General features: G+C 34.5%; 2 protein-coding genes across 4 annotated transcripts in view; one reads left to right on the top strand and one right to left on the bottom strand.

The window, feature by feature from the left end:
* The window catches only part of UBA6 (ubiquitin like modifier activating enzyme 6), a 72417-nt gene extending 68159 nt beyond the window's left edge, over positions 1-4258 (top strand). The window contains exon 33 of one of the 2 annotated variants that reach the window (XM_033106358.1): positions 1952-4258. In XM_033106358.1, coding sequence (XP_032962249.1) covers positions 1952-2087 — 136 coding nt within the window. In that variant the 3' untranslated portion in view covers positions 2088-4258. The remainder of the gene's footprint in view (positions 1-1951) is intronic. The other variant, XM_033106359.1, reaches the window with a different exon arrangement.
* Positions 4259-12584: 8326 nt separating this feature from the next.
* STAP1 (signal transducing adaptor family member 1) overlaps positions 12585-16842 on the bottom strand; it is a 32496-nt gene continuing 28238 nt past the window's right edge. Inside the window, exon 9 of one of the 2 annotated variants that reach the window (XM_033105368.1) lies at positions 12585-15995. In XM_033105368.1, the coding sequence (XP_032961259.1) occupies positions 15961-15995 (35 nt within the window). In that variant the 3' untranslated portion in view covers positions 12585-15960. The remainder of the gene's footprint in view (positions 15996-16842) is intronic. The other variant, XM_033105369.1, reaches the window with a different exon arrangement.

Raw genomic sequence — 16842 nt, 5'->3', positions numbered from 1 at the left:
AGGGCAGGAATCTTTATTTGATCTGGTAACTGATACATTTCAGGAGCCTAGACCAATGCTTGGCATGTAATAGGCATCAATAAATATTTGTCATATGAACAATTGTCACCCCAATAAATTAAAAATAAATTTAAAAAAAAAATAAATAAATAAATAAATATTTGTCATATGAATAAATGAATCTGCATGATGGTGCTTTAATAGATATGTCGGCTTTAACTATAATTATCAATTAATGAGGTCATTCACTATTTTTTATTATAATCCAGTCTAAATTCTCTCTAAAAAAAAATGTTATATTAGCTAAGGCATTAATTTGCCTTATATTGTTTTTGTTTGTTTGTTTGTTTTCATTCCGGTCCCTAAGTATCTTTTGAATAAATTAAGGGTAGTATTTAGAATTCCTTTACTGTATACTACCTAGATGAGATTGGAATGTGTGTCGTGAAGTGTATTGATTAGTGGAATTTAAAATATGCTGCAAATAATTCTCAAAAATGCTTTATAGAGTTGGCCAACATTTGAAACCCCAACATGATAGTTCTGTGAATATTTATTTTATTGAGTTGTTTATTTAGCAGATATTTATTGAGTACCTATGAAGTGGCTAGAGAAGCTTGGCTTTAGAAAGACCTGGGTTCACATCCTTGCCTAGCTACTTACTTGTTTTGTCATATTGAATAGCTAGCTTATTGAACTCTTTGAAACTTATTTTCCTACCCACAAATAGGGATGATTATGCCCATAACTATTGAGCACTAAAATAATAGTAAGGGCTAGTGGTGTAATGTCAAGTAAGAAATAGTCCATAAATGTCACTCCAATTAATATTTTGTTATCATACATCTGTATCAGATAGCCCTTGCCCTCAAGGTGTTTACAGTCTACTAAAGGAAAGTGACATGTTAATCATTAAAATGTAATTGAATAATTATAATAAAGGTTTTTACAGAGTACTATGGGCACTACTAACTCAAACCTTTAGCTAAGGGTAGGTTTCATTGAAGCTACCTTTGAAAATGGATTATGTCAGGCAAAAGCGATAGATTGTGCAAAGGCATGTAGCTAATAATAAAAAGCATACGTGATCTATTTGGGAAATCAAGTATTTTAGAATGACTTAAGGATGAGGTGGTGAGAATGAAGGTAGAAAGAATGAAAAGTTATATGGGACAAAATATCTTCGTAAAATAGAAAGCTATAAAGATTTTATAGTTCAGAGTCTGGCACGAGATAGGTACATGATATATGGTACATTATTAGGCAGGAGAGTAACATCAAATTTTATTTTAAGAGGATTCTGGCAGCAGAGTAGATTGGAGATAGCAGGAGACAACTGGCTAGAAGCTAATGCAATTATTTGGCATATAGATGATGACTTGAATTAAGACAGTAAAAGGGACAATAGCAAAACCTAAGTGGTTTTTTAGTAAGTAGGATAAACATGGGATATAAGGGAAACAAAAATGTCTTTTATTGTGACATTTTCAGCTTGCGTTTGAAGATTTAAATCTTGCTTGCTTTTTACTCTTTACAGAGAAATGCTTGAGAAGTATTTATGATGCCTCCAAACTTTATAAGGAGTATAGGAGAATTCATTTTTTGAAAACATTGCTTTCAAAAATCATTTTGGGGTTTTTCTGTGGTTTTTATATGTTGGGGTTTGTTTGCTTTTTGTTTTTCTCTTTTAACACTTGGTTTGTATTCTTTATCACTACCAGCAGTGGTCCAAATTGATTCACTGGTAGGTAAATGTCAAGTTCAGAGCTTTTAGCAAAAAAAAAAAAAAGAAAAGGAAAAGAAAATGAATATATGAAAGCAGATGGAGTATTAGATTTAAAAATGAAATTAAAGTCTAGATATAAGTTCAGATTTTCTGGGTAACAATAGACAGCTAAAAATTTATTTTACAGAATTTACCAAATTATTTGTCTTTGGTTATTTTTATTAGAATGCATAAACTTGTGAAACCTTCTACTGAAAAGAAATACGTGGATCTTACTGTGTCATTTGCTCCAGACACTGATGGAGATGAAGATTTGCCTGGACCTCCTGTAAGATACTACTTTAGTCATGACACTGATTAATAGAAGTTGTCTTAAAGTTACTCCAGGACTACCTGATTTTGGAAAGAATGCACTTAATTCAGAAGCTAAAAAATCAGCTCATAATACTATGGATTTCTCTTCAAGGAAGCCTTAATTTAAGGGAAATTCTAGTAGGAAACTACACTGAAGAATTAAACAACATTTTGGAACATTGTATATACTTGTCTAGTGAATCATATGTGGATATGATCACGAGCAACTTTGAACTGGAATGCCATTTTATAATGCTTACAACAAATTTGTGTATTAACCTGTCTGTCTGAATAGAAGGAAAAAATATGTATCCATGACCAGAAGAGATAACAGATCAAGAAATTGAAAGTAACAAATGCAACTATCCAAAAAAATTAATCCTATTTTTCGAATTTCTTATTTAGTATTTGAGGTCCATTTTTCTATACAAATAGCATTGGGCACCCTGTAACTCCTGCGATTAGGTTTTGAATTTAATACCAGTGGGAATTGGAGGGATGGTATCGGTTGATGGACAGTAAACATTTTTAAGTTGTATGGTTACGGTTTACTGTCCTGTACCTTTGCTAGTTTAACCAGAGTTTGTTGCATCACTGTCTCCCAAAAATCAGGGTCTTTGTTGATAGCATCAGTGTTGTAAGCCATGAGCAGTAGGTCAGATGACACATGTTAACTTGGACTACATGTTAACAGTATTATATGGACTCTGACAACCCTCTGAGAGAATCCATGAATGTGAACAGAGAAATGTGGCTGATCATTTGTTCTTCAATATGTCTCCTAATGTGGCTGTTGTATTTATTTGGAACTCTAAACCTTATGTGTCATAGTACATAAGACTAAAAGGTTTTGTGAAGGGAGTATTTTTTAAAAGTAGGTGAAAAATAGAAATTAAAAAACCATCACTAGTTGAGTCTCGATGTTTTTTTCTTCCAGCAACCTATTGGACAGAAAGAAATTAATATTTTATTTTAAAGAGGAATGTATTATTTTATTCTGCATTCCCAGAAAGGGAGTTGATGAAGATAAAAATTTATTTTTTTAGGTCTTTATTATTAGAAACTTTCTGTTTTCTGATATGAGCTATTGCAGATGTTCACATAAGTGCTTTCATTAAAATGATGTAAAGTACACTCAGCACTGTAAACTCAATGAAAACAGCAAGTGTTCCTTTTGTTTCTAAAACTGTCGTGTATTCTAAAGCAGTTGGCATTTTATAACCACAGGAAGTTGTTTCCCTCTAGCTGCTTTTCTTCTCTTGTCTTCAGACCATTAATAGGTACTTTGATAAATTAAAAACTAAATTTGCATCAGTATTGCTCCAATTTGGTATCTTCTTATATACCATCTACTTAACTTTCCTTTATATTTCATTTACAAATAGTTAAATTACTTTGTCAACCAGCTATATTACTCTTTTGTAGAATTATCATCCAGCTGGGAAAATGTATTTAAAACTAGAGGGTGAATTTGTATGATTAAAGGATAATCTGTGCATTGGGAGGTGGAGGGAAGTCAACAGGATGAGTTTAAAGAAAATGGCTACCTTTGAAATAAGCAATTAATTATTGTTTACCATATCCTACCCTCTCCCATTGTGCATATTGCAAGTGTAATGCTTAAAATTAATATTATTTAAAATTGAATCCAGGAATATCAGGTTTCTATGACTTGGAACTTTATAGACTAGGAATAATAAAAGGACTTTTCTGTAAGAAGCCTTTTTCCCACTTTCACTTTGTTTTGTGCTGTATGACACTGATATTTTATAGGTAGCTTTTCAACTGTGATCTAGTAGCTTGCTTATCGTTTGATCTAAATCTCCACATCTCAAAAGTGAATTTAGAAGTAGTCTATCAATTCTTATGGATATTAGTGCTTTAGTACATACAAACAAAATCAACAAACATTAAGTTCATTTTGGATTGTACCTGAAACCATTCTGTCATTCCTTTTTTTTTCTGTAGGTAATGGGTATTGCCATTAATTTCTTCTGTTTGGTTCTACTAAGCTGGAAAGCCTAGGTGAAATTAATGACAGTTTTTTTCATTGTTTTGTTTATTACTGTTCCATGAAATTACTGTTGATGATTGAAATACCAGGTGCAAAAATTAATGATTTGATTTTGTACGGTACCACTGAGTAATTTTTTACTTATTAAAAATAAATTAAGAAATTTGACAATATATTTGTAAGTCCTGTTCCATAGTTGACTCCAGAGATTCCAATTTTGCTATTTATTTTGTGGGTAATACTGCTTTGGTGTTTTCCTAATTTTCAAGTTTTGCAGTCATGTAGATACAACAGTCACTGGATGTGGAGGGACTTATTTCAAAGCGCTTTGTCTCCTGAAAATTCTGTTAAAACAATTAGGGTGTAAATGGTGGTAACCATGTAAAACAGACAATCTGATAAATCCCAGACTGTTGGTTGGGGATTTCTAAAGTCCATTTATTTTGGTGTTCAGAGTAGTTATGTTAACTTATCTGTAAGTTCTTCTAAATTGTCCCAGAAGTAGAACTTGGAAATAGGTGTGTACCTTTGTTTGAGTCCACTATTTTATAATTAACAAACTGAAGACAGAAAGACAATTAAATGTTCTCTTGAGATTTTGAGGAAAAATCCCTTGACCCAATAATTCAACTATAATGAATATTATCAAAATTTCATTGTAATTGTATATATAATTATATATGTAATTGTAAATGTATAATTATTTAATATACAATCATTAGACATGAGTTTGACTATTTTACTTTAAACAACTTCAAAAACAGGAAATTGTAATCTTGGGGTCACAATAAGTAATCAGTAAGTAATCTGTGTCCATTTTTCTCTTGCCATGTCCTAGCTTTGTTTTTTAAATTGAAAAACAAATACTCAAAAATTATATATTCAAAAGAGTACATAAAATATTGATATGCAGTTTAAGGAATCATTCTATATGTACTTGTATAAGACCAGGTCTCAGATGAATAGAACATTGACAGCAGCCCAGAAAACTCACTCCCCGTTGTAGTCCCTACCCAATCACAAACAGCTACCCCCACATACCATCTGGCAGTAATACTGCCCTACCTTTTGTGATAACTATGTCTTTGTTACTGTGTTTCCGTGAAAATAAGACCTAGCCGGACAATCAGCTTTAATGTGTCTTTTGGAGCAAAAATTAATATAAGACCCGGTCTTATTTTACTATAATATAAGACCGGGTCTTATATAGTATAGTATAGTATAATATAGTATAGTATAGTATAGTATAGTATAGTATAGTATAGTATAGTATAGTATAGTATAATACCCGGTCTTATATTAATTTTTGCTCCAAAAGACGCATTAGAGCTGGTTGTCCGGCTAGGTCTTAATTTTGGGGAAACACAGTATAGTGGTACCACCTATATATGTACCTAAACAATACCATTTACTTTTTGATAGTTTTTGAACTTTATGTAAATGGAATCATATAATACTCTACTTTGTTGCTGCTGCTTTTGTTAAACAAGAAATTCATCCATGTTGTTGCCTGTAGCTTATACTTCATCTTCATTGTTGTATAATTTACCTTTGCATTAGCGTACCACAATTTATTCATTTTATTGACGGTAGACAATTCATATGTTTTTAGTTTGGAGCAATCATAGTTTCACAGTGAACATTATTGTATGTATCTTCTAGTGCAAGTAAAATATATACATAGGATTCGAATTGCTTGGTCATTGGGTATTCGAATCTTAAATCTTACTAAATAATAACAAGAGTTTTTACTGAGCCATAGAGATGTCCACATCTTGCTCAACACTGGTGTTAACAGATTTTGTAAAATTTTGCCAGTCTGGTAGATGCATGGTTGTATCTCATTGAAGATTTACTTTGCATTTCCCTAATTACCAGTGAAATTGTGGACCTTTTCATAAATTTATTGGCCACTTTGATTTTCTTTTTTGTAAAGTGTCTTTTCAAGTCGTTGCCCATTTTTCTGTTGTATTTGCAGTTTTTTCCTCATTTATTTGTAAAACATCTTTATAAATCCTGTTCTTCGTTAGCTATACAGTTGAAAATATCTTCTCCCACTCTGGCTTGCCTTTCTCTCTCTTTATGATGTTCTTTGATAAACAATTTGTTAATAGCTACTGAGAACTTTTTTGTGAGTTGTTTAAAACATTGTTCTGTATCCAAAGATCATGAAGATGCTCCTTTATATTGTCTCTAAAAGCTTTAATTTTACCTTGTCATTTAAGTTTTTAATTCACAAGGAATTAATTTTGTATTCTGAGAAGTGCCTCACCACCATGTACTAAAGTCCGTTCTTTTCTGCACTGACACTCCTACACTGCCACCAACTCCTACACTGCCACCAAAGTCACATATCTCTTTTCTGAATTTTTTGTTCCTTTTCTATATATACTGTGCTTGTATTTATTGTCTTCATCACTGTAGCTGGTATATTGTTTTCGATATTTAGCAGAACTAGTCCTCCCAACTTATTTTTCTGTAAAAATGCCATGGTTATTCTTAGCCCTTTGTATTTTCAGTTCTCAAAATTTCTATTTGTAAATATGAAAATCTGCCGGTCTTGTAGTTTCCAATTGTCTTACTGAAATTTTCAATCTTTTATCTACCTGAACATGAAAAGCATTATTATCTTATAGTCTTGTTTAAGAAGTCCCAAATGTGAAATTATCCTGTGGGTCTGTTTTTCTTTTTTTTCTTACTAATCCTCATTATTTTATATTTTTATGGTCTTAATATCTTTAATTTTATGCCAATTTTATATTTGAAAAATTGGAGAAGAAATTTCATGCCCAGCGTGGTATTTTCATCCTCCACAGAGTTTTTTCATGTGCTCTAGCAGACACTTGGGCACTCATGTCAGGATCAGTTTGACCCAGTTTGAGAGACTGAGATTTTTTGAGTCATCCATGTGACTCAGAGCTGAGCTATAGACTATACTGATGCACTTTGTTCCTGTCAGCCCTTACTCCTACACCCTTCAGGGTTGCAAAGTATGGGTTGAGGTTACCACCACCACCATCACCACTTTTTGCCTGGCCCTAGACTATGCCTTTGAATCCCTAGTCTCTTAGCTCTGCTCAGCAACTTCTCATTGGCGTCTTACAAATCTGCAAAAGCTGCCAGGGCACAGGTGGTCCCAAATGAAGGGTTCTCCTTTATGAATTTCTGTTTTCCCCCAGATATTAGCCTGAAAATTATTTGCTAACTTAGCTCTCTGATGCCCTCCAACTTTTTAAAATATATTTTGTCCAACTTTTCTAAATGTTCTCAAGTGAAAATATTAAACCAAATTACCTCATCCACTTTATAACTTAACTGCTGATTATGCGTAAAATATCATTGATTTTTTTGTATTGCTTCTGTATTTGGAAACTTACTAAATGTAGTGATTCTTGTAAATTATTTGCAAATTCTTTTGCTAGCTTATATAAACCTCAAGTAGGGAAAGTGTTTAGTCTTTTGTAAGATCCAAATTTTGTTTTTGTTAATCTTCTCTATTGTATGTTTCTATTCCATTACTTTCTGCTCTGATCACTATTACTTACTTTATTCTATTTCCTTTGGGTTTTTTTACTGTTGTTGTTCCTAACTTCTTGAGATGGATGCTTACCTCATTCATTTTCAGCCTGTCTTCCAACATTCATTTAAAAATAATAAATGTCTATATTACTGTAGTATAATATAGTTATATTACATTATATACTCTAATCACTGTTGTAGCCATATTCTGTAAGTGTATATAAGTGTATATATATATATATATGTGTGTGTGTGTGTACATATAATTTAGTTAAAATATTTTCTATTTTTCCTTAGGAGTTCCTTTTGGACTCTTGGGTTTTTTAGGACAGTGTTTCTTAATTTCCAGCAGTTTGGATTTGGGGACTTTTTAAATCCAATTTGATAATCTTTGTCTTTTAACTAGAACACTTAGGCCATTTACATGTACTTTAATTACTGATGTATTTAGATTTATTTCTGCCATTTTATGGTTTGTTTTATGTCTAGCTTATTCTGTGATTGTTTTCCTGTAATTTCTTGCCTTTTTAAATTTGTATTTACTTAGTTTATTTCATTTATGCCAGTTATTAACTGATTGTCTCTCAACTCTAGATATTTTTCTGTATTCTGGAACTTTACAAACTATATTTCTCCTTTACCGTTTGGCTTTTTTTAGGTTCCACGAATAGGGGGCTCTAGGAGAAGATTGGGCTGCTGGACAAAGGGAGGAGACTTTTACCCTTGCCATTTGCATCACTTCAGTAGTGGCTTTTCTTCCAGTAGTTGTGGTTGGTTTCCAGGCACTAGCTTTCCTCTGACACTCTGCAGGGTATCTCATTTAGGCTTCCAGGTTCTAATAATGTCACCCTCTTCTCTTTAATAGTTGGATCCCTTGCTGACATTTTCAGTTCTCCCAAAACCTGTTTAACCAATTCCTTAGGTTAACTTAATATAAATGGTATGGTTTCTCTTTTCCTGCGCTAATATACTTTTTTTTTCTCTTTACTAGTTTAGTGGCTTTTATCTTTTGATGATTACCCTATTTTATATGATGCATAATCATATTAAGTGAAACTAAAGTTAATCATTATCTTTACCTTTTGGCAGATTATATGTTCCAAATATGGCTACAGCAATTCCAATTTCACATGCCCTTCTAGAAGCTTGTCACAACCCCCAGATCCCCTCAAGAGACAAAAATCTGTTTCCATTCCCATTGAACCCAAACAAAAATTTATGACAGCCTTCAACTAATATAATAGAATGCAGCATATGTAATTCGGTATGACTTTCAAGGTTAGGTCATGTAAGGCTATATGGCTTTCACTTGACTCTTTCACTCTCTTGCTTGCTGTCTCCCTCTTGGAAAGCTCATCCTTGTAATCCAGATATCACCCTGTGAGGAAGCCTAAACTAGCTCACTGGAGAGCAGTTGAGCCCCCAGCCTACAGCCAGCATCAGGTGTCAGTCATGTGAGTAAGCAAGCTTTCAGGTGATACCCAGTCCCAAACTTACTGGAGCAGAGACAAGCTATCCCTGCTGTGCCTGCCAAATTCCTGACCCACAGAATCCATGAACATGGATTGTTTATGCAACAAAGTTTTGGGATTGTTTATTATGCAGACATATTAATAGACAATTCTGTAATTCCCAACTTGCATACTATATGGTCATGTATTTTATCTCTGTTGTCACATACTTTAAAGTCTTTCAATTCCACAAAACTTTTATTTTGTTTATGTAGTCAATGTATTTACCCAAACACGTGTCACTTTCTTTGCTCTATTCTATTTTATATCTCAGGTTTACCATCTGAGATAAATGTCTTTCTACCTGAAATATTTTATTTAAAATTTCATTTTGTGAGAGTCTGCTGGTAGCATACTTGCTCATGATGTTTTTGTATGAAAATATATTTATTTTGCCCCCATCCTGCAAAGATATTTTTGCTGATTGTAAAATTCTAATTTTCTCTTTATTTCAGCACATTGGAGATATTTTTCTATACTCTTATGACTTCCCCCCATTGCTGTTGAGTCAGCTGTCAGGCTAAATATTGCACCTTTAAAAGAAATCTCTATCTGCTTTCATTTCATGCAGTTTAATATGTGTCTGGGTGTAAATTTATTAATCCTGTTTGGGATTTATTCCACTCTTTGTATTTAGATTTGTGCCTTCTGTTGGTTCTGAGAAATTCTCAGGTATTACTCCTCCACGTATTGCCCCTGCCTCCATTCTCTTTTCTTCTATGGGGCTTCTCATTAAGTATGGTAGATTGACTCTACCTTTCATGTTTATCACCCTCTTTTTTCCAAAAGATTTTTATTAAGATATAGCCAACATACAATATTATATTAGCTTCAGGTGTACACCATAGTTATTCAACATGTATATACCTAAAGAAGTGATCACCATGATAAGTCCAGCAACCTTCTGACACTGGACCACGCTATCACAATATTATTGCCTATATTTCCTATGCTGGACATTACATCCCTATAACTTATTTGTTTTATACCTGGAAATTTGAACCTCTGATTCTCCTTCACCTTCCCCCCTTATTTTAATTTTTCAATTTCAGTTGACATTCAATATTATATTTCAAATATACAGCCTAGTGGTTAGACATTCATATAATTTAAGAAGTGATCCCCCTGACTGATAACCACCTGCACTATACAGAGTTATTACCATATTATTGAGTATATTCCAGCTTTGGGCTTTGATTTCTGTCTCCCCTATCCATTCCTTTTCACTTTATTGCAGTCAACCACATTGCCTCACAATCTTCAGGAGTCCATTTTTTAAAGCACTGTATTAAGCACTGTATTTTCTTGTAGAATGCAAGAATTCACTCAACTTTTTGAGATGGTAACAAATTGGAACTTTATAGTCTCTTGCTTCTTATCTGTATTTGGATTTACTCAGTTGTAAGGCCCTTGGGAATGAGATACAGATTAGATAGATCTTTTGTAATCATTGCATCAGTTAACACTTGATATCACAGATTTTAAAGAAGTAGGTTGCAAACTTTGTTGTGTGTAGCAAACTTTACTGTGATGTGCGGTAAAGAGGCAGATTTGTGGACTCACCCTCAGAAATTAACTCAATAAGTCTGAGGGAGGCTTAGCATTCTGCTTGTCTTCAGGCATCCCAAATAACTCATTGAATAAGTTTGCTAGGGCTGCCATATCAAATTCCTCAGACTGAGTTGCTTAAACAATATAAATTATTTTTCTCACAGTTCTGGAAACTAAAAGTCTGAGATCAAGGTATCAGCTTAACTGATTTTTTTCTGAGGCGTTTTGTTGGCTTGTAGGTGGTCATCTTCTCCGTCTCTCCCATGGTTTTTCCTCTGTGTCCTAATCTCATCTTCTTATAAAAACACATCTTGATAAGATGCTGAAGATAAGTGGAATTTAGGAATCCTTTCTAATCCCATCATATTTTAGATAAGAAAACCAAAGAAGTCAAACATCAAAATAATTAGAACCAGGAGTAAAGTATAAGCGATATCTTTGATTCTTAGTTGATTGTACAAGTGATTCCCAAATTGAATGACAATCAAAATCAGTTTAGACGCTTTTTAAGAAAATCTTTTATGAAAAAATACCTGAGATTTTAATTCAGTACATCTCATGTGTGGCTGAGGAATCAGTACTTTTAAGGAATTCTGAGTGATTATAATCAATCTCATACTGTGTGTTACATTTAAAATGGTGATTATATATCGCCTTTTACCATCCTGTAGATTACTATTTTTACAAAAGTAAGTATGAGTTGGTTTTGAGCCAGCAAACAAAACATCAGAGAAAAACATGGAAATGGATTAATTTCCAGTGACGAAAAATGTGGCATAGATTATTTCCATTGGAACAAGGCTTCTCCTAGTACATTTATTTCATGTCTGGTTTCTAGCTGGATAATTAGAATGACTGATATTAGATAAATTGGTCAAATCAGATTTCAACAAAACCTAGTGAGGCTTTTATATTTTTGGAATTGCTAGAATTTAGAACTACATAATCTGCTGTGGAAATTATATAGAGGAAAATGTATTTAACTGAAGCCTAGGAAAAATAAAAATTTCATCTAGAAAGGACCATGTTTTCAGCTTATATCAGTGCATGGAAATGAGTATTTGAGGTCTGACAATTGAGTTCGAGAACTTGTTGCAACGATGGTGCTAACCCTTTTTGATATCGGAGGGGTTATTCATTATGAATTTATGTCAACTAGACAAACAATTAACCAAGTTTACTATTTGGAAGTGCTGAAAAGGCTGCATGAAAAAGACAAAAGCAACCTGAACGTTTCGGCAACAATTCATGGTTCTTGTGTCATGACAATGCACTAGCTCACACGGCACTGTCTGTGAGAGAGTTTTTAGACAGTAAACAAATAACTATTGGAACACCCTCCCTACTCACCTGACCTGGCCCCCAGTGACTTCTTTCTTTACCCAAAGATAAAGGAAATATTGAAAGGGAGACCTTTTGATGACATTCAGGATGATTAGAGTAATACGATGACAGCTCTGATGGCCATTCCAGAAGAAAGAGTTCCAAAATTGCTTTGACTAGGTGCTGACAGAGGTGCATAGCTTCCCCAGGGGAGTATTTCAAAGGTGACTGTAGTGATTTTCAACAGTGAAATATGTAGGACATTTTCTAGGATGAGTTCGCGAACTTAATTGTCCCACCTCGTATCTACGAGTTATCCTTACAACCGTATTGCATGGTTTCCCAGTGTATTGGTTTGAATCTGATACGACAATGACTTCTATGCTACAATGTTTAATTCTGGTGTCCACGTAAGTGACTTGGTAATGAGGATGAAGAGAATAGAGGTGATTTTCTTTAAAAGTAAGATCTTTCTTTTAGGAATAATAAATTATCAAAATACATGAAGTTAATTTTCACATTTTATTTCATACAATATGTAGATTCCCCTTGCCCCGCTTCTTCTGCCTCCCTGCCCCGCCAACCCACTCCGGTTCAAGCCGTTGTTTCTCAGTCTAGTTGTGTAGGACACAGCTCCCTGGCCCATGCTGGTATGATGAGCCTTGCGCTCCCCTGAGCTGAGGCAGGCAGTCGCCAGTCATCAGTCAGCTGCTCGAGGCAACCTGCTGACGGCCATCACAGTAGCCCACAGCATCACTAGGCAGCCCACGGCAGCACATGGCAGCCCAGCTCCAGGGAGAACCGTTGTTCACAATCTTAGCTGTAAAGGGCACAGCTCACTGTCCCATGTGGGAATCGAACCAGCAACTTTGGTTAGGAGCACGGAGCTCCAACCACCTGAGTCACCATGCTGGCCCCATGTAGATTTTCCTTCAACTTCTCTCTTCTTCCTTCTGTGGTTAGTTGTTGGCCTAGAAATTGTGGTTGGAAAAGCTGAAAGATCCAATATCACAGAACAGGGCAGTTCTTGATCTTCAACATGAATTGATTTTCCTGCTTGTACTTAGGACACTGGTGGTGTGTTTAATAAGTGTCAGTACATCAAATACTATTTAGATGCTTTTTTAGTTTTTGTTTTATCCTTGACTTGTAACTTAGTTCCTAATAAATTTTTCTATAGGGAGCATTTTTTCCTTCCTGGTTAGCTTAACATCAGTTATCTACCCTGTCATATTTTGAAGTGGCTTTTAGTTTATACTGCCAATTGCTGAAGTTGGAAAAATCAATTGAGGAAATAATATTTAACCATTCTGGTTCCATCATTGCTTTTGGCTTCTGGTATCAAAGTGAAAGCTCAGTGTTGACATGGATTAACAAGGATCAAAGAAAATCTCATTTTCTTTTTGATAATATTTTATTGGAAACAACTTTATCCAAGTCTCCAGATTTTAATCTTTAGGTGCTTTACAACTCCCATATCCCACTTCAAGGCAACTTAAAGCTAAGGGCTGTAGCATTACCAGTGTGCCCCAATCAGCTATGAATCCAACTTCCTGAAACAATTTTCGGGTTCCCCAAAGTTTCCTTAAAATTTGAGCACTATTTGTCAATATGGGTTTTGACCTTTTCATAGTTTTTTCTTAGCAAGTCCTATTTCCACCCTCCTTCACTGTTCAGTTTATTCTTCTATCATCTTTCTGCTTTTGAAAGAAAATATATTATTACTCTACAGAAGATAGTCTGATCATTTGAAGTATCTTTCCATATGTCCCTCTAATTCTATCTGTGCATATATCATTCCCTGATCCTTACAGCAAGCGAATCTGAAATTCAGGGAAGTTAGCAATTTGTTACTGATCACAGAGCAAACTGAACCAGTTCAGCCACCAGAGTAATAGTAATCTGTATGTTTCTAAAAGTATTGACATTTTACATGAACAGCCTATTTTTGTTTTTTTCTTTCCATTTTCTCTTCTGACCCTTCTCTGAGGGTGGCCCCTAGTCAAGATGCTGCATGAGAGCAGTGGCAGCATGAGCACCTAAAACCCTAAGAGAGAACTCATCCTCTGTCAGTTCTCCCTGAACTGATCTACAGATTGAGCAAAATCCAAATCAAAACGCAGGAGGATTTTTCTATAGATGATAAGTTGATTCTAAAACTTACATTGAAAGGCAAAGAAACCAGACTACTCCAAACAATTTTGAAAAGAACAAAGTTGGACTCATACCTCCAGATTTCAAGAATTACTGTAAGGATGCAGTAATCAAGATTTGCACAAATGTGCAAAGGCGATTTAATGAAGAAAGGATGATCTTTTTTTAACAAATGTTGCTAGAACAATTACATGCTTAAATACCAATAAAATTAACCTTGACCCGTCCCTCACACCTTAAAAGTTAATTCCAAATGAATCATAGACCTAAATGTAAAACATGAAACTATAACACTTCCATAAAAAAGCATAGGAAAAAAATCTTTGTGGTCTTGGGTTACACAGAGTTCTCAGATACAACACCAAAAGTACAATCCACAGAAGCAAAAATTGATAATTTGTACTTCATCAAAATTTGAACTTCTAAAACTTACATTGAAAGGCAAAGAAACCAGACTACTCCAAACAATTTTGAAAAGAACAAGGTTGGACTCATACCTCCAGATATGAAGAATTACTGTAAAGATGCAGTAATCAAGATTTGCACAAATGTGCAAAGGTGATTTAATGACGAAAGGGTGACCTTTGCTCTGCAAAAGACACTATTAAAAGAATTTTTTTAAAAAACCAGTATTTGCAAATCATATATCAGGCAAAGGACTTATGTTCAGAATATGCACAGTTGTGTCAAATCTCAACCATATGAAAAGCCAATAAAACTATGGGCAAAAGATTTAAACATACTTTACCAAATTATTTAAATAAATTGGTACCTCCATGCAGTGAATGAAATACTATTCAACCTTAAAAAAGAAGAAGCTAGTAATACAACCCTTGTGTGAATCTAAACATGATGAGTGAAAGAAATCAGCCTCAGATGGTTCCATACTGTGATTCCATTTATGACATTCTGGAAAATGCAAAACTATAGGAATAGAAAACAGATCAGTTGTTGCCAGAGATTGTCAGTGAAAAGGACTGACTACAAAGGAAGACCATTAGGGCATTTTTTTTGAGGTGATGGAATTTTCTTTATCTTGATTGTGGTGGTGGTTGTCAAAACTGATAGGACTATACACCAAAAAGTAAATTATATTGTATGTAAATTAAATAATTTTTGAAAGAAAAATATAGACCCTATACATAAGACACATCACACTTGAAATTATTTATTCAATTCATAGTTTCTAGACCAAAAGCTGCAAGAAGGCAGGTCCTCGGATTAATGTTATTTAGTTCAATGTCGTTTTGTTGTAACGTTGATGAAATGCCATAGGAACTTAACTCTTGTTTATATCAATTATGGTAAAATTGGTTTCGTTAAACGACATTTTGCTTAAAGTCACAGAACCTGTGAACAACTTAAATAGAGGACTTGCTTTGCTTTGTTCTCAACACTAAGACAGGCAGGTACCCTTCTCGCCTTAACAGCTCTGAGATCTCATGTGAGGGAGCCTGAGCTAACCTCAAGGATTAGAGACCACATGAAGAGGGTATTTCATCCAGGCCCAGTTGACCACCAGCACCAGATATTTGGGTGAGGCCAAATTGAACCATCCACCCCAGTCAAGCCACCAGCTGGTTACAGTCATGTAAGTGACACCAGGTAAGACTAGCAGAAGAACTACCCAACTGAATCCAATCCAAGTTGCTGATGTACAGAATCATGAGCAAATAAAAGGTTTGTTGATTTAGCCCCCATGTTTTGGGGGTGATTGGTTTGTTGCACAGCATTAGATAATTGACACAATATCATCCATGCAGGAGGAAAATTATATTGGATTCCTCCCGCCCTAATTTTTTAAAATTTTATTTTAGAGATGTTACAGGAAATCCTTTGGTCTCTGGAAAAAAAAAAAAAAGCAGCACGTATTAATAGCTCATTCCTAGAGGTTTCTACTAGATGGTATTTTCCTGCATAAAACCCAAGTAATGTATTATGCTGGCCATACCTATAGTAATGGGTTCATCTATTGTGGTTATATTTTAAGCGAGATGTTCAGAAATTAGTGTACACAGCAGGTGAAAGATGAGAGTAAGATGGCTGAAGCTACAATAATTTATAGATGACAGAGTTGGGGGGTTGTGTATTGTGTATGCTTTTAAACATTTGATGGGCTTTTTAAAAGTCTGATGTTTCAAAGCTAGAAATTGGATTAATATGTAGAAGTTAAAGGAAGGAATGTTTCGGACTCAATATCAAGGAAGAATTCTCTAATAAGACAGCTGACCAAAAGGCAGCTGTGCTGCCTCAAAAATCAGTCAGGTGACTATCATTAGAAATTTTCAAACAAGCTGAATGGCCAAATCTTAGAGCTGTTTTCTGTACTGAGTGCGCAGGTGACTCCCGTACAGAGTACAGATCCAGTGTACTGGATCGTTTGTAAATTTCCTACAGACTGAGTTTTTTAAAAATATATGGCATCACTAGCTGCATAGTCGTGTTTTAAAACTTGGATGTTTTAAACTTGCTGTCCTTTTAATTGAGTATTTCCAGATAGCCAAACAAAGTTGTTTTCCCCCATAATCTGTTGGAACAGGGACTTATTTTGATAACTGAATCCAAACAAGCTGGAAATATTTTCTCTCTCCTGCTTATAGCTAGTGAAATTACCATGTACCAGGGATTCTTTCAAAGGATGGAAAGCAATATCACACCGAGCCTTTCCTGCTTTGCCAAAACCTGGAGCA

The sequence above is a fragment of the Rhinolophus ferrumequinum genome, chromosome 5 (assembly GCF_004115265.2).
Source record: "Rhinolophus ferrumequinum isolate MPI-CBG mRhiFer1 chromosome 5, mRhiFer1_v1.p, whole genome shotgun sequence".
Taxonomy (NCBI): domain Eukaryota; kingdom Metazoa; phylum Chordata; class Mammalia; order Chiroptera; family Rhinolophidae; genus Rhinolophus; species Rhinolophus ferrumequinum.
The sequence above is the reverse complement of the archived record's forward strand: the minus strand, read 5'-3'. Positions and strand labels throughout refer to the sequence as shown.